The 27,812-nt window shown below is 52.7% G+C and overlaps 1 protein-coding gene across 1 annotated transcript in view; it reads right to left on the reverse strand.

Moving 5' to 3' along the window:
• The window catches only part of FCGBP (Fc gamma binding protein), a 47,233-nt gene that overhangs the window by 17,532 nt on the left and 1,889 nt on the right, over positions 1-27,812 (reverse strand). Inside the window, exons 2-11 of the mRNA XM_058531067.1 lie at positions 21,332-21,388; positions 18,852-20,102; positions 16,799-17,148; positions 12,472-13,042; positions 9,892-10,496; positions 7,308-7,875; positions 5,344-5,936; positions 2,665-3,259; positions 2,334-2,533; positions 620-761 (exon numbers count right to left, since the gene is read on the reverse strand). Coding sequence (XP_058387050.1) covers positions 620-761; positions 2,334-2,533; positions 2,665-3,259; positions 5,344-5,936; positions 7,308-7,875; positions 9,892-10,496; positions 12,472-13,042; positions 16,799-17,148; positions 18,852-20,102; positions 21,332-21,388 — 4,932 coding nt within the window. The remainder of the gene's footprint in view (positions 1-619; positions 762-2,333; positions 2,534-2,664; positions 3,260-5,343; positions 5,937-7,307; positions 7,876-9,891; positions 10,497-12,471; positions 13,043-16,798; positions 17,149-18,851; positions 20,103-21,331; positions 21,389-27,812) is intronic.

Here is a 27,812-nt window from a genome sequence, read left to right on the forward strand (position 1 = left end):
CCCATGTCTGAGACTGTATCCCTATAAATCCTGATCCCCAACTTGAGGAGGGCCCCTGTATCCAGGACCCTGGCTTTGGTGGGGTCTCTGCCTGAGACCTCAGACCTCTGCTTTCTGCCTCTGTCCTGGGGGTCCCAGTCTCCCCTAGCCCTTGGGGATGGTGTCTGAAGCCCTGAGTCTAATCCCGCATACCAGTGGTCCACAAACTATGGCTCCACCAGCTGCCTGTTTTTGTAAATAAAGTTTTATCGGAGCCACGCCCCCTCACTTACATAGTCTACACTGATTTCATGCCACAATGGCAGAGTTGAGTCCTCGTGATGGAGACCATACCGCCTGCAAGTGTAAATATTTATCATCTGGCCCTTTAGAGAAGAAATTTGCCTGACCCTGCCTTATGCTGAGGGTCTCTGACATCTGCCCTGAAGGTCCCCACAGCCCGGATTCCACCGTAAGGGTCCTTGCCTCCCAGCCTGGAGGGTCTCTGCCCCTGACCCTGGGAATCCCAGGTCTGAGACCTCTGTGCCTCCCATCGTGAAGATTCAGGCCACACCGCCCTCCGCTCCAGAGTCCCTGTTCTCTGTTCTCAGCCACACCGGCCCCGGCCCCGGCCCAGCACCTTTGGTGACGCAGCTCAGGACGCCTCCGGAGGGCTGGCACAGCTGCCCCTCCTTGCAGCTGTGGTCCTGGCACACCAGGCTTTTTCCAGCGTGGCACACGCACTGCTGCCGGCAGCTGTCGATGAGTACCGTCTGCTCCGGCTGTGGGGACAGAGGGCACAGAAGTCAGGATGGGAGCTCACTCGAGCATCTCCAGTGTCCCAGGCACAGAGCGGTCCGAAAGACATGAAAGGGACCTCTTTCAGCAGAGTGGCCCCTTGTCTGTGAAACTAAGGCACAGCGTGGCCTTGGGATCCAATTCATTCATTCATTCATTCATTCCTTCATTCAAAAATATCCACTAAACACTTGCTGTATAGGAGAAACAGTGCAACATATAATTAGGAGCAAAGGTTCTGGAGCAGATTGCTGGGTCTGAAGCCTGTTTCTGCTATTTCCAAATTGTATCACTCTGTGCACATTACTAAACCTCTTTATGTCTCGGCTTCCTCATCTGTAAGTTGTAGATAATAACAGCACCTACCTATGTAAGTATAACTGAGTTCATTAGACATATAAAGTACAGATAAAATGGAAAGGAATTTCCTTTAAATAATCCGGACTGGAGAGGAAATGGGGGTAGAGACGCAACAAGATTGGGAAAATGTTGATTATTTTTAAAGCTGAGTGACAGGGCCGGCCCCGTGGCTTAGTGGTTAAGTGCGTGCGCTCCGCTGCTGGTGGCCCGGGTTTGGGTCCCAGGCGCGCACCAATGCACTGCTTGTCCGGCCATGCTGAGGCCGTGTCCCACATACAGCAACTAGAAGGATGTGCAGCTATGACATACAACTACCTACTGGGGCTTTGGGGAGAAAAAGGGGAAAAAAAGGAGGAGGATTGGCAATAGATGTTAGTTCAGGGCCGGTCTTCCTCAGCAAAAAGAGGAGGATTGGCATGGATGTTAGGTCAGGGCTGATCTTCCTCACAAAAAAAAGAAAAAAAAAGCGCTGAGTGACGAGTACATGGATATTTATTATACTGTTCTCTTGACTTTTGCATGTTTAAGAATTTTCATAATAAAAAGTTTATATATAATGCAATATATATGTATATTGTAATGCATATACATTATACGTGTGGGTATATTGTAATGTGTCTATATATATGTAATATATATTATATCCATATAATATATATATAGCACTTAAAGCAGTAGCCGGCACATAGTAAGCACATCTCCCTATTTGCTGTTATTACTATTATTATTCAGATGAGGAGAACAGCAGGAGGTCCCTGCCCTCACAGAATTCGCAGTCCTGTGAGGGAGATAGATTTTAGACAAACACACTCAAACCAAAGGAAAAGGCATAAGTGAGAGGGTGGGAGAGGGACGGAGAGAGCCGTTGGTGTAACACAGATGACTCTAGACCTGGGAGACAAAGGCAAAACTTGGCCTGGGAGCCAGGCAGAACTTAAGGTTGCAGGACCCATGGTCATATTAAGAAAGGTCTTACCCGCTGCCGGGGGACAGTGGACCAGAGGGAGCAAAAGTGAAGGCTGGGAGGCAGCCAGGTGGGAGAGGACAAATGAGACCATGGTGGGGCCACGAGGAGGGGAAGCCGGGTAAGTGGCAGAGACATTCAGGAGGCCAGTGGACAGGTTGTGGGGCTGACAGGCTGTGGGAGGGGGGTCCAGGATGAGGCCTGGCTCTGCCCGGGATGACCGGGTTCCTACCTCGTAGTAGGCACCGTCGTGGTAGCAGCCGCATTCCTGGATGGGCACGCAGGCTTGGCCATCATTGAGGAAGCCAGAGTCACACTGGCAGCCCTCGGCACAGCTGTCCGGGCACTGCGAGGGGGCGCTGAGTGCAGCGCAGCCCAGGGAGCAGGTGTCTGCGCAGATCTCGTAGTGGCTGTTGGGGGGGCACTGCAATGCTGAAAAGACGGGGTGTCCGTCAGAGCCCCTGGGAGGGAGGGGCTGCGGGGCCCAGGGTCTGCCCCTGCTGGGCCCACACCTTCCCCTCTCCCTGCCCCTGAGCCTCCCCCTCTGTCTGCCCCTCACTCACGACAGAAAGATTTGGTCCTCCAGGACTCGACGTGGCCTCCAGCTGCCTGGCAGGCGCTCACATAGGCGTGAATGTTGTTGCAGAGAATGCTCTCGTTCCCACCACCCACGCAGAGATCAAAGACACAGTTTTCCAAGGGACCCTGGGGATCCAGCAGCTTGTGGCAGGCGGCCAGCGGCCCCGTGGGGCTGGTGAGGAGCCCACAGAACTTCTCCTGCTCGTACTTCTCCTGCAGCTCTGGCTTACACTCCGGGACTGGGCTGCAGTCCTTGTCGCCCGGCGGGCAGGTGGGCTGTGGCTGGCAGGGAGAGCCGGGCACCACCTCCTCCCAGGAGTTGCCGAACTCGTTGGGGCTGCCTGCCTGCGAGCCGTCGGGCTTCTGGAAGTCGTCCTTGGGGTCGCCGTCGTAGTTCCCGCACAGGCCACACAGCTGCCCGTGGTAGTTGCCTGGGACGGTGACCCGCACGTTGTACGAGAGATCGTAGGCCACGCGCAGGCCAAAGTCGGTCTCGATCACGACATCGGAGCCATGCTGGAAGGCGCGGACCAGGTCCTGGTCCAGCACCACGGGCAGCTTCATGTCCACACCGTTCACCTGGGAGGCGGGAGGTGGCATGCTTCAGAGGGTGCACTTTGAGAGGGCAGACCCAGCTCAAGCCCTTGCCTGACACTGAACATCTGTGCGACCTCACCTTTCTCGGCCTTAGTTTCCGTATTTGTAAAATGGGCATAAAATGACCTCATTCGGAATAAGGGACTTTGCAGATGTAATTAGGGTAACGATCTCCAGATGAGATCATCCTGGATTAGGGTGGGTCATGTCCAATGACGAGTGTCCTCATATGAGGCAGAAGAGAAGACAGAGACACACAGAGGAGAAGGCCATGTGAAGACAAAGACAGGGATTGGAGTGATGCAGCCACAAGCCAACGTTTTACGGCAGCCACAGGAAACTAAGACATGTCTCCGTGGGTAACCACCTGCCCAGCTCTCCTTCATCCCTCACTTCCTGCAGGGATCAATAACGCAGGGAGGGACTCCAGAGCCGCCAGCCTGGGTTCAAACACAGCTCTGCCCTGGCTCTCTGTCACCTTGGGCAGACAGGCCACCTCTCTGTATTTCTGTTTCCTCATCTCCTGAGCGGGAATGAGGTACCTACCCCAGAGAGCTGACATCAGGATTAGATAAATCAATATTTGTAAAGTGCTGAGATTGTGTCTGGCACAGAATGGGTGCTCTGGGAGCCTTCGCTATTATTATTAGCTTTGATTGGAAGTCTTTATTTTGAGGAGTGAATGGGTGCTAAGGATTTTCACTTTAAGCATCAGTTGTGGGAAGTCAGGCTAAATTCCTGGGGAAATGAACTTCAAATCCGTGAGCCAAGAACAAGTGGTTTCAGTTGAAGGCTGCTGGGCGCCCACAACACCTTATCACTCCACCCCTGATAAACGCGGCTCAATCGTCCTTCCGGAACGCAGACACGATGAGCGTTAGATTCTTTTGGAAGAGTGAGACCCAGAGGAGGAGGCAGGAGAAAGACACGCCCCTGTCCAGATCACCTAAAAACATAGTCAACCGTCATACTTCCCAAGCAGGGACGGGAAGTGGTTAAGAAAGGACTTAACCTCTGTGCCTCAGTTTCCTTATCTGTAAAATGGGGATAATAATAGTTTCCACCTCATAGAGAAGCTGAGGGATTCAGTGAGAGGCAAATAGCAAGAATACCAACAACTTATATGTATTGAGAGCCAACTATATATCGGGCGCTGTTCTAGGGGCTGCGCCACATCAGAGACTATATATATTAAAGCATCTAATGCGTGTCTAGTGCATAGTGAGCCCTGAAAAAGTCAGCTATTCAACAGCATCCTCATCGGCAATACTGCGACTAGTACAACAGCCATGTGCCTGCATTTTAGTGGGGTCTCGGGGAATCCCTCCAGCATAAGGGAAATGCCAGTTTCCACATGAGACCAAATCCTTCTGGGTCGGGAAAGCACCATGGGGCGCCCAGGGTCCAGCGGGCCGTCTCGCGGCACGCCATTCTGCTTCCAGTTTTGCCTTCCCTGGGGAACTCTGAGCCAGCGATGGGCCCTCCTCCTCTAAAAGCAAGGCAAATCATGGCACCTCCGGCGACTGTTGCGAGGATAAAATGACGCTGTGGATGTGAAGTGCTTAGCGGCCAAGAAGATCTGGGGTCAGCTGTGTAAAAACTGGCTGCCGTTATTGCTATTGTTATGTCGTTAAGGGGTGATGGGGTCACCCATAGATGGCCCTCTGCGCTTGAACCTTTCCCATGCCTGAACTTTCCCAACCTCTGATTGCATCACGTTCTGCCACTGGCTGGGAGACCAGGGAGGCGGCTGGAGTATGAACCAGGTGCAGGGGAAGATGGAGTGCAAGGGAGAGATGTTCAGCGGGGATAGCCAAGGGGCAGGGAGAGGGGAGACTGCAAAGCAGAGAGAAGGGGAAACTGAGCCACATGGGAGCAGGTCCCAGGTCCCCAAGGCCTCCTTCCTCCTCGGCCCCCCTCTCTGTGCTCTAACGGGCACCTCCACTCCTGGGGACCCCATGCCTCCCACATCCGCTCCGAGCTCTGTGCTCCCTGCCCCGTGTCCCACGCCCAGATCGCCCTCTATTCCAGGCGCCCTCCCCTTCGTGCTCTGCCCCTGCTCTCACCGTGACCTTCCACTGACTCTGCTCCAGCTGTAGGGTGAAGTTAGCCACCTGGACACTGATGGCCCTGGTCACGCTGACTTTCCCATTGCCCCAGGGTGCATTCTCCTGCAGGACTGCAAACTGGTGCAGGCCAGGCCGGGTCCCGCAGGTCTGCGCCAGCGCGTACACGCAGGTGCCCATGAAGTCGAAGCGTTTGCCGTCGAACGTGGTGTAATGGGGGTCTCCTGACGCCTGGCAGGTGGCAGAGCCCACAGCCACACAGCCCAGGACGCCATTGGATGGCTGGCAGGCCTCGTGCGGGCCGCAGGAGGAGGACTCACAGGATACCAGGCCATCCTCCTGGCAGTGGCAGAGGGAATCGCAGTCCGGGCCGGGGTAGAAGGTCTGGCCTGGTGGGTGGTAGGCACCCTCGTATACGCAGCCACAGGAGGACAGGGGCACGCAGGACTCACCGCTGAGCACGAAGCCCTCGTCGCACACACAGCCCTCGTGGCAGTCGGAGCCGCAGCCCCCGGGCACGGGGAGGTCTCCGCAGGACAGCGGGCAGCCGTAGGAACACGCCTCGTAGTGACTGTGGGCCGGGCAGCTCAGCGCTGCAGGGAGAGCGGCCATCAGGATCCAGAGCCCCGCTCCCCGGGGACACAGCTGACCCCCCCCCCCCCCGCCCCGGCACACACGCACGTGCACACACATGCTCACACACACTCACACATGAGGGGTCCGGCTCCAAGAAACCCCTCTGTTCAGTGAGGCCTGGAGAACAGAATATATCACAGTGAATCTGATCCTGATGATTAAGATTATCTTCCACTTTAACCGTGGTTTGGGGTTATCTGTAATGTCTTTAATGACCTTACCCAACTTGGTAACAAGTTGTGGACGTGTGGTACACATCTTTTTTTGGTGAGGAAGATTGGCGCTGAGCTAACATCTATGCCAGTCTTCCTCTATTTTGTATGTGGGGTGCCGCCACAGCGTGGCTTGATGAGCGGTGCATAGGTCCGCGTCCGGGATCTGAACCAGCGAACCCCGGGCCACCAAAGCAGAGCATGTGAACTTAGCCACTGTGCCACTGGGCCAGCCCCCTGTGGTACATATTTTAAACGTACATATTCATATGTAGTGCGTGTGTAATCTATACAGGGTATGTGCGAATGCAGTATTTTTAGCTTCTGCATTCTATAGTAGTAACATAGTAGTCATAATAGTAATTCTATAGTAAATTAAAATATCTGGCCAGTGTTGTAAAGAAAAAGAAAAAAGAATCTCTGCTCCTCTCTCCAAACTCCAGTCACTCCAGACTATAAGACAGATGCTTTCCTCAAAAATAAAATAAAATAAAATAAAATAAAATAAAATAAAATAAAATAAAATAAAATAAAACTGAGCCCAATCAAGCCTCTATCTGGCCTGTCCAATATGATAGCCACTGGGGCCATTTAAATGTAACTTCATTAAAACGAAATAAAATTGAAGATTTGGTTCCTTGGTCACACTAGCCCCATTTCAAGGGCTCAAGAGCCACGTGTGACTAGTGGCGACCACATGGGACAGCTCAGACGTAGAACATTTCCACCATCACCAAAGTTGATGGACAGCACTGTTCTAGATCTAATATTCAGTTTACAAGAGAATCTGAGGGACAGAGGGACAAGATAAACAACGCTACAAAGAAGCAACTAGCCAAATTCGTAAAGTAGGAAGTTCTGCAGGATAAATGACTTGTTTTTTCCAATAAATACATGGCATGAACAAAAGGGAGGGGTGGACAGAGGAATAGATGTGTGATCAGGGCATGTAACTGAACCTTCCCGAGCCCTGGTTTCCTCATCTGTTAAATGGGTATAACCACAGTCTCTCCATCATAGGGCTGCTGTAAGAATCAAATGAGTTAATGATACTTATATGTTAATGAATATACACAAGGCTGAGCCCCACCCCAACTTGTCACTCCCAGTACTCACGGCAAAGTTCCTCACTCCGCCAGGGGTGCACGGTGGCCCCAGCAGCCTGGCACGCAGCAGCATAGGTGGCCAGTGCGTCACACAGAGGCTCCGTCTGGCCCTGCAGCAGGCAGCGGTCGTAGGCGCAGTCGCGAACGGCACCCTGTGGGTCCAGTGTGTCGTGGCACTCCCGGAAGGGCCCCTCAGGGTCGGCGAGGATGCCACACTCCTTCTTGCTCTGCAGCTGCTGGGCCACTAGGGAGTCCAGCTTGGGACAGTCGCCCGGCTCCGGGGCTCCGCAGCCCGGCCTCGTCTCCTCCTGCCAGCTGTTCCCGAAGGCCAGAGCATTGGCAGCTTGGCCCCCGCCCCGCAGAGCCAGGTCGTCACTTGAGTCCCCGTTGAAGTTCCCGCAGAGCCCGCACAGGGCCCCAGCATAGCTCTCGGGCACCTTGACAGTCACGTGGGCGTCCCAGTTGTAGGTGACAGTCAGGCCAAAGTCCGTGCTCACAACGGCCTTTTGGCCCTGGCGGAAGACCTGCACCTGGCCATCTGCCGCCTGGAAGGGCAGGTACTGAAGGACGCCGTCCACCTGGATAGAGATGCGGGAGGGTCAGGGGTCAGGGGATTCACGGCTCTGTGGCCCAGCCCTCACTCACTCGGCTCCCGCTATTCTGGGCTCCTTGCTATTCTCTTGAGCACATTATGCGTGGTCCCACCTCAGGGCCTTTGCACCTGCTGTGCCCTCTTCCTGGATTACCACCCATCACTCTTCACTTGGCCACCTCTACTTCATCTGCTAGCTGTCAGCCTTGATCCAAACCCCTTGTAATGGCCTAAAAGGCCCTAGATGATCTGAGCCTCACTACTCTCCAGTTTAACTCTCCGGTAGCACCCCATTCCCCACCCTTGCAACTCCAGCCATGCAAGAATTTGGGTATTCTCCTGAACTCACCAAGCTCAGCGCAGCCTCAGGGCCTTTGCACTTGCTGTTCCCTCTGCTTGTGGCATTCCTACCCTCTTCCACATCCCTATTCTTCGCCTGGCTGCCTTTCCATCATCCTTCACGTCTCAGCTGAAAATTGAACCCCTCTACCCACCAGACCCTGCTTGTTCCCCCTTTTCTGACCTCACCTCCTACCAATCTCTCCATCCCATCTCTCCAACCTCACTCTCTCAGGGCAGCCCCGCGCTGTTCTCGTGCACGCTTCAAGCTCAGTACAGCCTCGGCCTCTGCACCTGTTGTTCCCTCTGCCTAGGAACCACCACCCTTCACCTGGTGGTCTCTTCCTTGTCCTCTCAGCTTAAATCAAAAGGCTCTATCATAGCCATTCCCTATATCATCCCTTACCTCGCTTTCCCCTCCGTCACTCCATTCCAGCCCCACTGGCCCTACCCCTTATGTCTGTTCCTGCCTCAGAGCCTTTGCACTTGCTGTTCCTTCTGCCTGGAACACCCTTCCATCTTCTTCTCTCCCTGCTTCCAACTCTCTCTTCAGGAGAGGCAATAGGATATGGTGGCTAAGAGTATGGACTCTGGAGCCAGACAGCCTGACTTCAAATCCCGGCTTTGCTGCTCATTAGCTATGTGACCTTGCATAGGCAACTTGACCTCTCTGTGCCTCAGTTTCCTCATCTAACAAGATTAGCTATTTCCCAGAGTTGTTACAGAGATTAAACGAGTTACTGTATGTCAAGCATTTAATACCCAGAAGTGACTTAATCCGTGTTGACTATCATTATTCGAGCCTCAGTTTAAATGTCATCTCACAGAGGTGGAAACGTAAATATGAATAATCAAGCTCTCTGTTTATTGAGAAGCTTCTCTATGCCAAACACCAGGCTTCCTTGGCAGAATTTCCTTTACCTGAAGGTCGTTCTGAGGATTATGAGTTAAGGCCTGGAAAGGGTTCAGCGTGGTGCCTGGACCATGGAAAGTTCTCTGGGTTTTCCATTTCCAATTCATCCTCCTCCCCAAGGCATGGGCCACTGCCAAACTGCCCGATAATAATAATTAACTATTGTTGTGAATCTTACAACCACCTGCCTCTTGATTTTCATCTTTTCTTTAAAGAGAAAATCAGTGGTTCTCAACTTCTTCTGCTGGGTGCTGGGCCCTCTAGGAACGCTCTACCCAGAAACCTGCCACCGTCTGAGAGAGGGGCCCATCTGTAAGCCCCCTCATCTCTAGTTCCCAACCTTTTACATGTCCCCTGACTCTGAAAATCAATGTCCTCCAGAAAAGGCACAAATCTGTAACTGCAGAGGGTTCACAACAATAAAATATGAAGTCAGCATTCACTGAACACTTGCTGGGCGCCTTGCAAATATTAACTCATGAAATCCCTACAGCCACCCTGTGAAGCGGCTCCCACTGGGAAGGGACCCTCTTATTATTCCATTTGACAGAGGACAAAACTGAGACCCTGGGAGACAAAGTCACACAGCCAGCGAGGGGCAGCACCGCCTGCCTTGGGGGCCCCGCAACCTTGACCACTGGCCATAGGTCTGCTAACAGACCCCAGCCGCTCCCGGGGTCCAGGTTCCCTACCCTTTAGGGGGGATTTCCTGCCCCGCCCCACACCCCGGCCCCGGCGCCGCGTCCTCACCAGCACTTGCCCCGGGTACTGGCGGCGTGTGGCCACCTTCACGCCGCGGGCCTCCACGATGACGGCGCGCGTGTAGCTCACGGTCTGGCTGCCGCGATGCTCGTTTTCCACCAGCACCCGAAAGGCGGGCAGCGCTTCGGCCTGGCCGCACGAGCCGGTCAGCAGGTACGTGCAGGTGCCCATGAAGTCGAAGCGCCGGCCGTCGAAGCTCACGTAGTGCGGGTCCCCGGACCCCTGGCAGCTCCCGAAGCGGTCGGGGTAGCAGCCCTGCAGGCCGTTCTGGACGCCGCAGCGCTCGCCCGTCGGGCAGCCCTGCGTGTCGCTGCAACGCACCTGCCGGGTGGCGCCGTCGCAGGTGCAGCGCCGCCGGCAGCGCTCGTCCGCCCACACCGCCTGGCCGGCTGCGAGCGGGCGGCCCTCGTAGATGCAGCCGCACGACGAGGCCGCCACGCAGGCGCCGCCGCTGGCCACGAAGCCCGGGAGGCACGCGCAGCCCTCGACGCACGGGCGCCCGGAGCAGTTGGCCGGCGCCGCCTCGGGGTTGCAGGAGGCCGGGCAGGCCGGGCCGCAGAGCTCGTACCGGCTGTTGGCGGGGCAGGACAGGGCTGCAGGGAGAGGGCAGGGAGGGTCAGGCCAGCGCAGCGGGGGCCGGAGGGGCGCGCCGTCGGAAGGCGCGCCAGGACTTCCCTCCCCAAACCCTGCGCCTCCCTCAGAGCCCCCATCTCAGTTAATGGCACTTCCATCCTTCTGGGTGCTAGGACCCCAAACCTCAGCTACATAGCTGATCCCCCTCCCCTTCATTCACTGGGCAACCAATCTGTCACTACATCCTGCCTGCTCCATATTCCGAATCTATCCAGAATCTGCCCCCTTCTCCTCTCACCACAGTCCCCACCCTGGTCCTATCCACCCCAGCAGCCTCCTGTCTGGTCTCCCTGCTGCCATCCTGCCCCCACAGGCTGTTCCTCACTGCAGCCAGAGGGGCCTTGGGAACACCTGAGTCCGATGACCTCCCTCTCCTGCTCAGAGCCCTCTTGAAGCTCCGTCTTGCTCCACGTAAAAGCCAGTATCCTCCCGGTGGCCCCTGAAGCTCCCCGCCATCTGCCCCCATCACCTCCCTGTCCTCATCTCCTCTCGGTCTCCCTCTGCCACAGTGGCCTCCTCCCAGGTCCTCACACTCCCACCTCAGGGTCTTTGCATTGGCGGTTCCCTCTGCCCGTATTGGCCTTTCCCCAGAAAGCAGGGCAGCATGTAGTTAGGAGGAGCCCAACGGCCTGAGTTCAAATCCCAGCTCTCCCTTTCTTAGCTGTGCGATGGTGGGCAGATGACTCCAATCTCCCTGTGCCTCAGTTTCCCCATCAGTAAAATGGGACAATAACAGTACCGACCTCACAGGGTTGTTGTGAGGAGTAACTGAGTTCATCTATGAGAGACACCCCATGAGCATCCTTATTACTCAGCTGACTCCTTTGCCTTATCCTGGTCTCTGCTCCGATTCACCTCCTCAGGAAGGCCTTCCCTGAGCATCCTTTTCACAAGTCTCCCATTTGCTCTTATTACGTGAACTTTGTTTCTTTCGCTCTCTGAAGATATTTCATAGTTTACTGCTTACTCTGGCTCCCAGGTGGGATATAAGTTCTACCTCAGTCACGGCTGAACCTCCAGCACCAAGGACAGGGCCTGGCCCCCGGGAGATGCGCAGTATCTACTGCGGAAGTGAACCAGTGGGTGAATGAACTCACTGCTTCCCCTTCTGCACCAGGCATAGGGGAACTCTGCGGGGGGGTGTTTACTGGGCAGTGGGGACACAGCTGTGACCAAAACAAGCCCCAAATGGCCTGTCTCCCCCAGACTCCTCCTCCAGAGTCCCTGTCTCAAGCCCTGGGCCTGGACGCCTCCTCCCCTCTCTCCCGTAGCCTTCAGCTTCCTGAATATTTCTCTGGGAACTCACGAGGGCGGGGGCAGGTGTGTGTCTCTCACCAGCACAGGGATGGGGCCAGCCAGGGCCTCAGGGGATGCTTCCTGAATGAATGAATAAATGAGCGAATGAATGACTAAGTGGCTGGACACCTGGCTGAGGACTGTGGACTTTACCCAGAGGGCACTGGGGAGTCAGGGAAGGGTTAGAAATGAAGAGAGGCTCACATGTCTGCTTTGGGTCTCTGAGGACTACCTCTCATGCAAGCTTTGCACATGTTCTTCTCTCAGCCTGGAACTCACTTCCTGCTCCCTTTCTTTTCTGTCTAATTCTAAGCCCACTTACGGGTCTCGGATTGGGCAGCCCTTCCTCTAGCAAGCTTGACCCCCTCAGGCCGAGTCAGGAAGCTTCTCTGGTCTCCCATAGCCTGCTTGAACTTCCCCCATCCCGGCCCTGACCACTCTGCCTGTCGGTGTCCAGTGCTACGTCTGTCCCAGCCTCAGGCTCAGTGTGGGCAGAGCCCGGCCATCTTGGCCATCTCCGTGTCCCTGGCGTGGTCCAGCTCCAGGCTGACCCCCAATAAGTGCTCAGATATGGAGCCGATGCAAGTGGTCCCCTGCCCCCCACCATGTGCCCCCAGCCCCCACCGGGGCACCACTCACGGCAGTTGGCTGGCAGCCTCCAGTTCCCGACAGAGATGCCAAACTCCAGACAGGCCTGGGCGTAGGTGCTGAGGCTCCGGCAGAGGCTGGCCCGGTCCCCGTTGAACACACACAGGTCGTAGACACACTCCTCCAGGAAGGCCTGGGGGGCTAGGGCGTCATGGCAGGCGGCAAAGGGCCCGTTGGAGAGAGTCAGCAGGCCGCAGAGAGATTGAGCCTCATAGTGCTGGGCCTGGCCCGGGGTGCAGGAGGGACAGTCGTCCTGGCAGCCGTCCTCACACAGGTAGTCCCCGTCGTCCAGCTTCCAGCTACTGGCAAGCTCCACGACGTTAGGAGCCTGCTCCCCGTCAGGCGTGAGGAAGTCATCGGTGGGGTTGCCGTTGTAGTTGCCACACAGTCCGCACACCTGGGCTCGGAAGCGCTGGGGCAGGCTCACGGCCAGCTGGGAGTCCCAGTCGTAGGTGACCACCAGCCCAAAGTCCAGCTCCACCACGGCCTGTCTCCCGCTCTGGTACACTCGGAAGCGACCGTTGGCCAGGGAGACGGGCAGGCGCGAGCGCTGGTTGTCAATCTGCAGAGCGGGTGAGGACGGGGTAGTCAGAGCCCGGGTGGTCTGGCCATCAGCCCCTCATCTCCTCCCACTCGCTTCCCCTGCTCTAGCTGCCCTGGGATACCTTCCTCCCATTACCGCCACCGACTAAGCCTCAGGACCTTTGCACTTGCCATCCCTGAGGGCTGACATGTGCTTCCCTTAGATGTGCACGTGGCTCACCCCTTCACCTCTCCCGAAAGCTTTGCTCAAATGTTACCATCTCACTGAGGCCACCCCTGAGCACACTATTTTATGTGGCACCCCCTCCCTACTCCCCATCCCCTGCTCTGATCTATTTGTTCCTATAGCTTCTAGCTTTCTAAAATATGATTTGCAAATTTCTCATGTGTATCATCTATCTAACTCCATTAGACAGTCAGCTCCACGAGGACAGAGATTTTTTCTGTTTTGATCACTGCTTCATCTCCAGTGACTGGAACAGTGCCTGGTGGAAAAGCAGGCACTCAGTAAGTGAGTGCAGGGGCTGCTGCATTACATAAACACCCCCTGGGCAATCACTCTGTGCTGGTCCTGGGCTGGGAGATGCTGGAGATACAGCGACGACCGACCGAGACAACCCCAGACCCTGCTCTCATGGGGCTCCCAGTCCAATGGGGGAGACAGACCTGTCACTAGACAGTGACAGATCAGAGTGGTCAGGGCTGGGATAGTGGAGGCACAGAAGGCTGTGGGAGCTTAGAGAAAGGACCAGATGCAAGTTTGCAGGCCGGGAGAGGCTTCCTGGAGGAAAGAAGGTGAGCTGAGCTGTAAAAGTTCAGTGGGAGATAGCCAGGAAAAAAAAGAGGGGGGAGGGTATTCCTTTGCAAATGCCTCAGTGGAGAAAGAGTCTGGCCAGGAGATAAGGAATGTGTCTCTCTGTCCCCCGGGCCCATTTTCTTCTTCCTGAGCATCTTTCTTCACACATCCTCATCTTATCCAAGAGGATGGGGGATGAAAAAAGAGTAACAGGCAGAGGGGGCAGCAGGAGCAACGGTCTGAAGGTAAGACAGATCATTCATTCAGTCGGTCAGCAACGCCTCCACGAGCCCTCCTGTGTGTCCAGGTCTGTGGCAGCCGTGCTGACGACACAGCAGTGACCAAGACAGCCCAGCGCCCCACACTCACAGGTTCTCAGTCCAGGGACCACTGTTCCCGTATGTGTCTCCCCTGAGACCAGTGATCTCCATTTTTAAATGACACAAGTAATATTTGTTCATTACAGAAAACTTAGAAAATGCGCTTGAGCAAAAATGAGAGAAGAGGAATAGTCCACATTGCTATAGACACACACACACATTTATAAATCTTGCCAGGTTTTTTCCTACCTTTAAATACATTTATACTTTTTTTTTTTTTAATAACGAGACCATGCTGAAGTCACCATTTCATGAACTCCTCTTTTCTCCTAACAACGTCTTGTGGACAACCTGTCACGATTCCACCAGGAGCTCTAAACCTTTGTCAAGTCACTCATCTCTGTAAGGATCCGACAAAAGCCTGTGGGCCCCCTCCCTGAAAAACTGCACAGCGTGTGCAAAATTCTGCACACGATTTAAAGAGATCTGAAGTCCCCCTGAGCTTGTGCTCAATCCCTCAATCAAGAGCACCTACATTAATCCACTTGGTTATTAATCTCATAGATCCCCCTGCACACTCAAGAAACAAGGGAGGTGCAGGAATATTCACTTAGGTACTATCTGCCATTGTGAACGAGGTGTCCATCCACAGGGGACTGAGTTAAGTGAGCTATGATGCAGCCATCCAACGGGGGAACCATGCAGCTGTAAAAAAGAGAGAGGGGGCTCCCTACACCCTGATACACAAAGAGCTCCAGAATGTACTGTTCAGTGCCACAGCAAAGAGCAGAACAGAACATACCGCACAGGACCCTTCGTTAAGACAGGGGAAAGGTAAGAACGTATGTTTATGTTAGCTTGTATTGGCATAAAGAAACCCTAGATGAATTCTCAAGAAATCAGTAAAAGTGGTTACCTGTGGGGAGTGGGGGAAAAGCAGATGAAGATGGGGCAAAAGCAAGACCTTTCACAACATGCTCTTTTTGTTTTGAGCTATGTGAATGCCTTAACCTATTAAAAGGAAATCAATTGCAGGGCCAGCCCCCGTGGCTTAGTGGTTAAGTTCAGTGTGCTCTGCTTTGGTGGCTCAGGTTTGGTTCCTGGGCGTGGACCTACACCACTCGTCAGTGGCCATGCTGTGGCTGCGACCCACATACAAAATAGAGGAAGATTGGCAACAGATGTTAGCTCAGGGTGAATCTTCCTCAGCAAAAAAAAAAAAAAAAAATTAATCACAGCAACATGGAAGAACCTCAAACGTATTATGCTGAGCAAGAGAAGCCTTACACAAAGGCTCCTTACCCTGTACAATTCCATTATTTGAAGTTCTTGAACAGGCAAAATTAATCTATGGTGGACAAAAATCAGAACTGTGATTGCCTCGAGGGGTGAGTTGGGGACAGTTTGGTAAGGGGCATGAGGGAATTTTCTAGAATGATGAAAATATTCTATATCTTAATGGAGGCTTGGGTTGCACATTTGTCAAAACTCAGTGAACTGTACACTTAAAATTTGTGGGTTTTATTATACACAAATTTTATCTCAAAAGTAAGCAAAAAGAAATGTAAAAAAAGTGTATTCTAGGTAATGACAGGCATGTTGAAGTTTTTAGGGGTGACATGTACTGATGTCTGGAACTTACTTCGAAACCCGTTAAAAATAAGAGGGATTGTTGAACGAACAGAGGAATGAACAGATGATAGACGTGTGATCAGTCAAGAAGAGCGACATGTTTAGAATCGGGGTTATTAGCATATGAGTGCTCACTGTACAAAGATTTCAACTTTTCTGGATATTTGACCATTTTCATAATAACATGGTGAAAAAAGGGAAATCATTGCTCTACGCTGTTATTTGTATCGGTTGAGTAGTAATCCATTTACCAGAGGCAGAACGGACTAGAGGCTAAGAATAGGGACACAGGAGCCAGCCTGCCTGTGTTCCCAGCTCCTCCTCTTACCAGCTCTAAGCGCTTGGGAAGTCACTCATCTCTCGGGACTTTAGTTTCTCATCAACAAGTGTTAATAATAATGCCTACTCCCATGGATTGCTGGGAGCATTAAATGCATTTCTACACAGAAAGTGCTAAGAAACAAATTCAGCACAAACAATTTGGCGCTCACTAAATTTAGTGTTTGGTCTGTTAAGAAATTCTCTGGTAGGGGAATTCCCTGGCTGGTAGCATAGTGGTTAAGTTAGGCCTGGGTTGCCGGGCTTCAGATCCCAGGCACAGACCTACACCACTTGTCAGCCTGCTGTAGCAGAGACTCACATACAAAATAGAGGAAGATTGGCACAGATGTTAGCTCAGGGCAAATCTTCCTCAGCAGGGAAAAAAAAAAAAAAGGAATTCCCAATTGTTGGACATTTTATTTCCTTTCTTTTGCTATTATAAACCACATTGGCATAAACTTTTTTTTTTCTAACAGTATCTCTGAGCATCCTTCAAATGTTTAGAAGTGGAATTGCTGGACCAAAGGAGTTTAAGGATCTGCCACTGATTTCTCACATCCCCTTCCCCAGCCCTGGCTCCCTTGGCCCACTTCTGTGCACCCTCCACCCCATGGCAAAGGGCTCATGTTTGAGGCCTGATACCCAGGCTTGGCCTCCTCCTTCTGACTGGCGGCTCAACGGTATGAAACCCTGCAGCCCTACTTACCCGGGCGAAGCCAACCTCCCCGCGGGCCAGCGCCACCGAGTGGCTGTAGGCGCGCACGGTCACGAAGCCCACGTAGGAGACGCGGCGGCTGCCCCGGTGCTCGTTCTTGGCCTCCACGCTGAAGGCGGGCAGGGTCTGGTCCTCGCTGCACAGCTCTGCCATCGTGTACGTGCACGTGCCCATCATGTCGTAGCGACGGCCGTCGAAGGTGGTGTAATGGGGGTCACCCTGGGCGCGGCAGGTGCCCACGGGGACCGCCACGCACTTGGCCTGCCCACCCGCCACCTGGCAGACCTGCCCCAGAGAGCACTGCACATCTTCGCAGGAGGGCTCCGGCGCCTTCACCAGGGCTGGGGAGGGAAGAGGATGGAGAACGGAGAAACAGTCAGGACTGTCCCCGCGCTGGGAGTCTTGGAGCGCCCCCGCGTGGGGAGCTTGGGCAGTTCGCTCATTTTAGATGTGGGGAAACAGATCTGGAATCTCATAGGGAGAGAGCCCCTCAGACCTGACCCGATCCCTGCTTTTCTGACTCCCCAGTTTAACACAGCTCAGCCCAGAAGACCTGGAAGATAGTTACGTAGGACGGGCAGGAACAATCGTGGAAAAGCTAATTTGTGGTTTTTCTCTTTCCCCCTCTCCTCTACCTTCCCACTCAGGTCGAAAGGCTAAGGGATCTTTTTCAAGGACAGAAAATGAAAGGCAGAGACTGACTGTTCAAGGAATGGAAAGGGCGGAGGAAGAGTCAGGCTGCCTAGGTTAGAATCCTGGCTCAACCAATGAGCTGTGTGACAGTGGGCCAGTAATTTGAAACTCTCTGGACCTCAGTTTCCTCATCTGTAACATGGGGTGATAATAATACCTTCTTGACAGGGATATTTGGGGAGGGGGGTGTTTCCAGGTGTTAATTGAGTGTTACCTGTCACCATTAATCACCTACTCCTTCCCCATTCTACTCTTCAAGCCCGAGTGGTCCTTGGAAGTTGGGTGGCTTCCAGGTCCCGGAAGGTGGGTGGGAGGGGCATTTTTGCCAGTGCTGGGAACCCTAGTGTCTAGGGTCGTAGCTTGAGGGTGGGGGGGTCCACATAGGAAGAAACAACTCTTCCTCGCCTGCATCCCTGTCTTCAAAAGCTCGTGCCTTCTCTCTGCTCATAACAGCTCACCCTTACATAGCCCTACATACTTGCCAGTTGTCAACTCATGACACCCTCCCTACGGCCCTGTGAGGGGATGCAGTGATCATCCCCATTTTACAGGTGTGGAAACTGAGGCCCACAGAGGTGAAGTCACATGCCCAAGGTCACACAAGTGGAGGCAGGATTGGAACCTGGGAAGTCTGGCCTTAGCATCTGTGCCCTCAGATACCACGCAGCACTGCCTGGGGGCAGCTCCTCAATGTGCTGAGCCCGGGGTGACACATAGGGCCAGGTCCTAGAGATGACTCTGTTAACATGTGCAAGGCGCCTAGAATGGTCCCTGTATATTGAGAGAGAGCCCTCACAGCATGGTAGCCATCATTATTATGAGACTGTGAGACCTCTTGAATTTGGGCATAAACATTCCTACATGAGTTAGCAGTTACCAACTGGTATAGCTGTGTATCAGTTGCTAAAATATCAAAATATTTCCGAACTGGTTGGTAAGAAGCTGCTGACCTGACCCCACCCCCTCAAGTCCCCCCTCTCGGCACCTTGGGTCTCCCGTAGGACCCCTTCCCCATCACTCCCCCAAAAGCAACAGACAAAAGGCTGGTGCCAGACCCCACGGGGGCTTCTGGGAGCCTGCTGCAGTGCTCGGGCTGGCTTCTCTTCTGACTGGTTGGGACCCTGGGTCACACCTGTTGCTAAATATTTATTATTCTTGGGGGCGTGGGTAGGGAGGGGCTGGGAAGCCTTAAGGAAAGGGAGGATGGCAGGGAGGATGGAGGTGAGCGGGGACAGCCCAGCAGAGCCAGGAAGCCACAGAGGAACAGGTGGGTGGGGAAGAGAAAAAGGTGAGAGCGTTGGCAAAGTGGTCACTAGGAGGACAGGGCCAGGGGTCTTTTCCCATCACTCACTATGGCCACAGGCAGCTGTTGTTCCGTAGCCCACAGCTGGGCCCAGCCCGAAGATGAGCAGCCCGAAGTTGGTGGTGGCCTCGGCCGTGTGGGTCACGTCAGCAGTGCCGAGGTCCACTTCGGCATACGAGAACTCAGTGCCTGGTACAGCTGTCCAGACGACACTGGCCCCCAGCCTGTGCCCATCGACGGTCACCTCGTCAGCACCTTTCGTCTGTGCCACTACCAGGGCCACACCCTCAGAGCCTGGTATGCTCTTGATCACATAGGCAGGGCAGTAGGCCGCCACGTCTGGGACCAGGACCAGGTAGGGGTCATAGGTCACTGCCCCCTTTGTGGCACCCGTGCCAAACAGCACGACCTGGATACCCACATCTGCAGACAGGTAGAGCGGCTGGGTTGGCCGGATCTCAAACTCTACAGAGTCACCCGCCTGGAGCGCACGGGAGCCAGGGGTGCCCCCGTGGTTGTAGGTCAGCTTCGTGGTCTGGCTGGCCACGACATAGGCCAGATCGAAGCGGGCCTGGGAGGCCAGAGTGGGCACCACATACTGAGTGCCCCAGGCGGACGTGGGTAGCAGCTGCTCCACCACATGGTCACAGTTCGTGTGTTTCTGGACACAGTTGTGGCCGGAGATGACAGCCACGGGGCTACTGGCTGTGACCTTTGACCCTGAGAGATCAGCCATGCTCTGTACCTGGGCTACCTGGTAGGACTCCAGAGTCACACTCAGGACGCTGCCCGCTGCGTAGATCTTGCCCTGGAATGTCACTGCCCCCTTCAGCTGCACACTGACCGAGGCCCCCGCTGCACCAGCCACCACAGCAAACTCTTTGAGATTCTGAGCTGAGGTGCCGGGCGGTGTGAGCACAAAGTACTCGGTGCCCAGGGCACGGACCGGCTGCAACCTCGTCACCTCCACTGTGTTGGGCTTAAAGTTTACGGCCTGCACGGAGATGGTGCGGTCAGAGTGGACCGCCACCGCGTGCTTGAAGACTTTGCTGCCAACCATCTCAGCCTTGGCGCTAATGTTGACGATGACCGACTCCCCGGGCCTCACTGTGACATTCTGCGAGGTGCTGTCTGCCTGGCTGAGGATGGAGACTGAGGCGGGGCTGTCCGAGAGGCTGGAGAGGAGGAGGTAGAGGTAGGACTTGCTGTACCCCGGCTGGTAGTTCTGCAGGAAGGCCGTGAGGAATTCCTCCCCCTCAGTGTCCCGTTGAGGGTCCACTGAGGCCTCCTGGGTCAACCCTGGGATAAGAAAATGAAGTTGTGGGTCCACTTATCCAGTCCTCCCCAGCAGAGAACCAACCCCTTGCCCCGTGTCTGGATAACAGGTTGAAATATTAACTTGGGCTTTTTTTTCTCTCTTCTCTTTCCTTTCTCCTTGTCCATGCAGCTTTCACCCACAAACCTCTCTGGCTTCTGTTTTCCAAAGCTTTGGACAGAGGTCTCAAACTCAAATGCTGGTGGGCGCCAGGCAAGCAATATAAATGTGCGAAACAGTCCAGGTAGTGGCAGTAAGCTGGAGCCTTCACACACCAACAAAAGTGGGGTGTTGCTACCAGCTCTAGCCTGTTGTTATTATCACGGCTTGTGGGCTCTACTTTTTTTTTTTTTTTTATGCCAGATCTTACTATGTTTCAAGAGAAACTGGCTCTCTGAATTTCCTTGTGAAATCTCCAACCCAAAATTCTCTGAAGCACTGTGGGGCCCGCACTGGCTGGATTCAGCTGCCGGTTTGTGATTTCTGTCTTAGTAGGACTTGGGGGTATGTGTGAAGAGGGTAAAGGAAAGAAAAGGATTATGGAAGTCTGGACAAAATGTCTCCTAGAAATAGAGGAGAGTGGGGGCTTTTCAACACCCCCAACTAGGAAGAGATTCCTAGGGCTTAGGAGAGACAGAGCGATCTAAGGGGTCTTGGAGAGAGTGTGGGGATCTAGAAGGCCTGTTTGCCGAATAAGGGGAGCCTTGAAGGCTATCCCAGTGTCCCACGGGGCCAAGGGATCAAGACAATGAGCGACTCAGAAGTCACCTAAACAGATGTAGACTGGTGACTAATGTTCCATCCTTCTACCAGTACTTTAGCTTTACCTAAGACTCGAGTCCTGGACATAATCCTGGAGAATTGGGCACCACGCCCTCCAAGAATGACTTTAGTGAGGCTTCCCATCACCTCAGCAGAATGAGGCTCAGAGTCAAAACTTTGGCAAAGTTGCAGAAAATCAAGTGGTGGTTCTTGCACACTTGAATTTGGAGACTAAGATTTTCACCCGCTTCCCTCCAGCACAGAGAGAGAATGGGTGAATTCTACCTCCTTTCTCCTCAGAACCTGAGGGGCCTCTCTACCATCTCAGCTAGCTTGAGGTGGTGCTGGGAGATGGGTTTGTGGAGGGGGCACAAATGGAGGGTGCTGGCCCAGGTGGGCAGGGTTCCCCAGGCTGGAACAAGGACGCAGAGGGGATCTCGGTCTGACTTACCGCACAGGAGGGTTGCTCCGGCCCAGAGGGTCCACCAGCTCCACAGGGAACCCATGTCTGCAGAGGAGAAAGAGAGGGGGTCATAGGAGGCTGGTCTGCCCCTCCTGCCGGGGACTGTCCTGGAGGGCCCAGTCTCAGGACGAGGGCCACCTGGGCACCAGGAAGGCTGAGATGGACTGGACCCAAGGGCTAGTGTGTGTGTGTATCGGAGAGTTGGGTGCCAAGTGGGTCTGGGGGGGGGGGTTGGGGAAGCCTGGAGCCAGGGGCAAGAGCAGGGGACCGGATGTCCCACTTCCAGAGGGGACCCCGGCCTCTCTCACCTGCAGGTCCCCGGAGCTGCAGGGCGAGCTCCTGCCTTGGGCTATATAGTGGACTTTCTTGGCTCCTCGGCCACACCCTGGGCCGCCTGCCAAGCAGAGGATGCCAACTTCCCGGAGGAGGCTGCTAATTCCCGGGCCAGGTGGGATGGGGACACGGAAGCCCTGGGAAGGGCGGAGGGCAAGCCTGGATGCCTGGGTCTTGAGAGGGATGTGAGAACAGCTGGTGGCTGTGCCCTGGTCGCTTGCTGGAAATTTCAGTCCTGGAAGGGGTGGTGACCCTGAGGGAAACAGCTGGGAAGCAGGGTGCTAAGGGCCTGGATCCCTGAGGGGTGGGGAGCCGGGGTGGAAGGTGACATTTGGTCTGTTTGCTGGTTTGATGGCCAGATTCCCTTCTTTGGCTCCTGCCAGGAATAACAGCAATGGACCCACATCCGGGTCCTGGCTGCTCCTCAGTCCCCACAAGCTGATCCCTGGCCCCTGGCCACCCACATCCTATTCCCAGCTACCACTAGGGGGCAGGTGTCTGGGGTGGGCAGGAATCTGAGCACCTGAGCCAGGCCTGAGGCGTGGGACACAAGACCTCCACCCCCAGTCCCACAGGACCTCCTAGGTACCTCGTCTGCCAAATGGGAACATCAAACCTAGTCTAATTGGGCTTATTGCCTCCCAAACGGTGCTGTGTAGACTCTCCAGGACTGTAGGGGGGAGGCAGGCTCTTCCGGTGTGGTCTCAGGTGGGGAGCAGAGAGAGAACAGGGGGGCTGGAGCTGTGTGTGAAGAAGGATGGAGGCCCCTGTTTCCTGGTTCCATTCAGACGCCACCAGGTGCCCCTTCTTGGAGATTTATTTGTTTTCTGAGAGTTTTTTTTTGGCATGAGAGGGACTGGCTGAACAGGTTTTGGGTGACTCTGTGCCCACCCTCACCCCAGAACCTGTGTGGGATGGGAGATCGGGGTCTAGTTACACACACGGGAGCAGAAGAGACAGCTGAGAGGTGGTATGAGCTTTCTGAGATGGAGCTTGTTTCTCCCGAGGGGCTGGCCTGACCCATGCCCTGCTCCTCTCCTCCCAATCTTGGGACTCATTATTTGCTGAGGAGCCTATTCTGGAAACAGCAGCTGCAAAGCCTGGGTGCCCTCTTGGACAACACCCCAGCAGCTGCTGCCCCCAGGACTCCTCCTCTCTTATCACCAAGGCCTGGATCTCTGGGCAGCCAGGGTGGGCGGGGGCTCTGACACCCCCCAGGCAGGTCCTCAGAGGGAGAGATAAAGGCTCAAAGTTGACTGGGACCCAAAGTCAACAAGGAAAATGAAGTGAGTAAACAGGAGACTGGATGAAAGCCAGAGATGCCAAGAAACAGGCAGAGGTAGGGGGCTCACAGGGAGTGAGAGCTTTGAGGTGAGGGGTGCGTGGGTCCCTGAGGAGTCTGGGGGTGGGAGGAGGGGACATGTGGGTCCCTGAAGGAAAGAAGGACCGGGAGGAGGGGCTGCTGGGATTTTGAGGAGGAAACAGCTATTGTAAACCGAGATGTCAAAAGCTTCTGTGTCAGATAGCCCTCTTGTAGCCTGAGACACTCAGAGAAATGAGGGGTGAGGGGGCAGAGAATTAGGATCAGCTGCAGGGGTGATACTGCCCCTCAATATCCTCTAAGCCTTGAGGTCTCCCCTGGTTGACTCGAGAGAGAAGCCTTCCACCCTCAAAATCTGTCGTTGCTCTCTGCAGCCAGAGTCCCCAGCAATGGGGTAGGAGATCTCACAATTTAATACTTTGGATTTGACACCGCCTGGACCCTCTTCTCCTTCCTTTCAAGGCCCCAGCTGTGGGCGTGTGCTGCGGGTGTGTGGGTGCCTGTGGTATGACACAGCCTGTGCCTTACTCCACATCATATCTACTCTCAGAAGCCCCACTGGTCATCCCGAGATAACCTGCGGGGACACATCTTTACCGTCAGAGAAACCACATCCATCCCACCACTGGCAGCCTCGCCTCACAAGGGGTGTTTGTGTATCTGAGCCTTCTGGTCTATCCCTGCCAGCAGGATCTGCAGGGGGCAGATCGGCACTGGTTGTACCACTTGAGACCCCTGGGACCCTCTGTCTTGTCTGAGCTTTATAGACCCAGGGCGCAGCCAGAGGAAGTTACTCTCTGCAGCTACATTCGTACTTGCTGGCCATTCCTAACTTCATTCCTTCAAACTCTGGATCCCACAAGGGGTCTCTACACCTCCTTGAGGAACTCCTCCATCTTGCATAAGCTGTCTCTAACCTCCCCGAGGTTCAACCTTGATCTTGTTCTTCCCTCTGCCCAAGAACATTCCGTGCTTCCCTGATCTTTGAAAGCAAATCCCTAATTTTGGCAGGATTAGCTCAAACCCTAATCCTCCATTTCCTGCCCCTTCCACCTGCCATTATCTATGCGGTTCCTTCCCTTGGAGCACCCTTCTTCATGTTCTGCCTGCCAGCTTCGTGGCTGGAGTCCAGACATCACTTTCTGTCTGAGTCACTTCCCGAGAACCCAAGCTGAGGCTAATCTCTTTCTTCCTATTCTTTGGAACTGGCTATCTGCTCTCTCACTTAATGGAAGTTCCCTTTTTTGTTTTAGCCACTCGAAACAGAGTCTTGCTACATCTATGTTTCGATTCTGTATCTCCCCACCAATCCCTCTCCCACCCACTACAATCTGACTCCCATGCACATTGAAACCATTTTGGTAAACTCTCCAATGACCTCTTATTTGCCGCTTTGTTCCAGCTCCTTCTCTGGAACATTTGACATGAACACTTCCTCCTTGAAAATTTCTAGTGCCTGGGCTTCTGTGATATCACTCTCTTCTGGATCTTGTGTTGCTGTGGTCTGTTTCCTACAAGAACCCCTTTAACACTGGTGGTTCTCAGATTCTCTTTCTTTGCTACTTTCTCTCACTCCCTCTTTTCTCCAGGAGATCTGGTCCACGTCTGCCGATGCTGTCTAATAGAACTTTCCGTGGTGATGAAGATTTTCTGTATCTCCTGGTAGGCAATAACTACATGCGGCTATCGAGCTCTTGAAATGTGACTAATGTAAGGGAGGAACTGAATTTTTAATTTAATTTAATCGTAATCAATTTAAATTTAAATTTAAATAACCACCTGTAACTTGTGTCCATATTAGACAGGACAAAACTCTAGAGCTGTTGCTAACACAAGCCCCATTTCATCTACCTATGTAGCTGCCTATCTACTACCCACCTATCTACCTATTTATTTTCCTTTATACCCATTTTCCATTCCTATTGCCCCCTTATAAGCAACCATTCTAAGATGATTCATGGGAATATTTTTAAAAGGCTTATTGAAATAAAATACACATATGAATAAGTGCAGAGATAACAAATGTATACAGCTCATTGAATTATCTCAAAATGGACGCATCCTTGTGACCTTCACCCAGGTCAAGAAAGAGAACATTTCCAGCATCCCAGAAGCCCTCTCTGTGCTCCTTCCTAATCACTATCCACTTCTGACTTCCACGGGGAGCCACTATTTTGGCTTCTAACACCACAGATTATTTAGCTTATTTTTTGAATTTTACATAAGTGGATCATACATCTGTATTGTTTCATGACTGGCTTGTTCGACTCAGTGTTATCCATGTGCACGCAACTATAGTTCATTTTCATTGCCATATGGTACTCACTTGTATAAAAATCACCACGTATTTACCCATTCTACTGTTGATGAATGTGTGGGTTGTTTCCAGTTTGGGCTAATGGATACTATCTTTTGGTGCACGCGAGCACAATTTCTGTTGGGGTGTGCTGTGTAGTTCCTAGTGGTAGAATTGCTGGGTAATTGGGCTCAGCTTTACTAGATGCTGCCAAACATTTCAGTTTCAACTCCCACGATCAGCGTATGGCCATTCTGGATGTTTCACAGCTTCACCAATACTTGGTCTCGTTAGACTTTGTAATTTTAGCTGTTCTAGAGGTATAGTGGTATTAACTTGTGGTTATAAATTGCATTTCCTTGGTTATCAGTGAGGTGGAGCACTTTTTCATACATTTATTGGCCATTTGGATTTCTTCTTTGTGATTTGAGATTTTAGTAATGCATTTATTCAAGTCTCTTGCCCATTTTTCTCTTGGGTTGTCTATCTTTTTCTTATTGATCTGTACAAATTCTTTATATATTCTGGATAAAAGTCATTTTTTGGTTACATGTTTTCAAATTTTTTTCCCACTGACTTATCTTTTCACTTTCTTAATGATGAAAAAAAAATTGAATTCTAAGGTAGTCCACTTTATCAATCTGTATTGTTTTTATAACTGGCTTTTTTTTTTTTTTTACTGTGTTGAGTCTTCTAATCCGTGAACATTGTATTTTTTTCATTTATTTAGATCTTCTTGGATTTATTTCATCACTACTTAAAATTTTTCAGAAACATTATGGGGACAGGAAACAAGAATTCTGAGGAGACTTAGAGAAAACAGAAGAGGGACATGAGCCCTGTCACCTTGGCATGTGCTGTGCCTCAAGAAACTAATAAACGCGCATTCTGAAGATTTTCAAGGGGACATTTTGTATTTGATGTGATGGTTAGTGAAAGTGAGGAGTGGGCAATGGTAGATGTTGACTCTGATGAGGAATGAATAAGTATTCCTCATTATTCTCAGGACTTGTGATCAGATATTGAAAGCCTTTTGTACCTGGATGCCAGAGTGGATTCTCCTACCTAGAGTGAAAACATGGCACCACCCAGGAGGCGGAAAGAAGGCCTCCCAGTCAGAGATGCCATTGTTTCTCTTCTTTGAGTAGCTGAAGCACCGTGGTTTGGTTACGCCCTACCCCAGATGTGTCCCTCCCCAGCAGCCGTAGATGCAACTGAAACACAGACTTCTTGGAAAGCCAGTGGATAGTGGGCAAAATTACCAAACTCATGATTTCAAAGCTGAGTTGATGCAATTCTATGAAAAGAAGCCTTTGGAAAACCTTTAAGTCTGAGTTAGGGGCCCCTAACTCACAGAGCTGGGCTCCCCCCTGCATCCTGTAATTCCTTTACCAAAACACGTTTCACAGTGTCTTATGATTGCTTGTTTTCTTGACCTCCTTGAACTGAGTAGGGACCTTGTTTATTTTGCAGATCAATGAATCCCCAGGGCCTGGCACAGTCCTGGCTCATAGTGGGTACTTAGTAATTATTTCCTGATTGAACGGAGGAGTGAAGAGAAGCTCTGAAGGAGCGACACGAGTTTGCAGGGTTCAGCTCCGTCTGTTGTATGGGCCTGCAATCCTGCAATGGAAGTTGTCCCTCCCATAGCCATAGTGGAGGGTGGCATAGACACTTTGCAGAGGCAGGTTGGAAGAATTGGGCTGCCTGATCGTATGACATCGATGTGCTGTACTTCAAGTGCACAGCTCGGATCAATGGTCTCTGTTTTCAGATCTTTGTCTAGAAGTGACGGCTGGCTATTTTTAGCCTTAGTCAAATTTTGCTGCAATGCCCAAATACAGGTATGACCCAGATCTGAGTCAACGTCGACCAAGGGACTGCATATCTGAAATTTACAGAAATATTTAAAGATAAAAATAAAAATGCCGGGCCGGCCAGGTGGCTCAAGCGGTTAAGTGAGCGCACTCCGCTGCAGCGGCCTGGGGTTCGTCGGTTCGGATCCCGGGCATGCACCCACGCACAACTTGGCAAGCCATGCTGTGGCGGTGTCCCATATAAAAGTGGAGGAAGATGGGTGCAGATGTTAGCCCAGGGCCAGTCTTCCTCAGCAAAAAAAAAAGAGGAGGATTGGCAGATGTTAGCACAGGGCTGATCTCCTCACAAAAAAATAAATAAATAAATAAAAAATAAATAAATAAAAAATAAAAATGCCAGGATGATTAAGCACCTAAGGTCACATAGCCAGTTCCCCAGAAACAGAACTCCATCTGGCTCTCCGGACTCCAAGTACAGTGCTGTTTCCACTCTGCCACTGACTTGAATGCCCTTTTTTCGTTGGGGGGGGGGACATATAAAATATTACTGTTTTGCGCATTGATATCTGAAAAGTATTCCAACAATTTTGGATCACTCAATTGTTGTAGTGATACTGAGCAATGGGCTTGCTCTGCTCGCCATGATCTGAGCCAATTAATCACAACGAGTTAGAGATCGAGAAATGAGGTTTAGTTAGATTA

The sequence above is a fragment of the Diceros bicornis genome, chromosome 34 (genome assembly GCF_020826845.1).
Source record: "Diceros bicornis minor isolate mBicDic1 chromosome 34, mDicBic1.mat.cur, whole genome shotgun sequence".
NCBI classification, from domain to species: domain Eukaryota; kingdom Metazoa; phylum Chordata; class Mammalia; order Perissodactyla; family Rhinocerotidae; genus Diceros; species Diceros bicornis.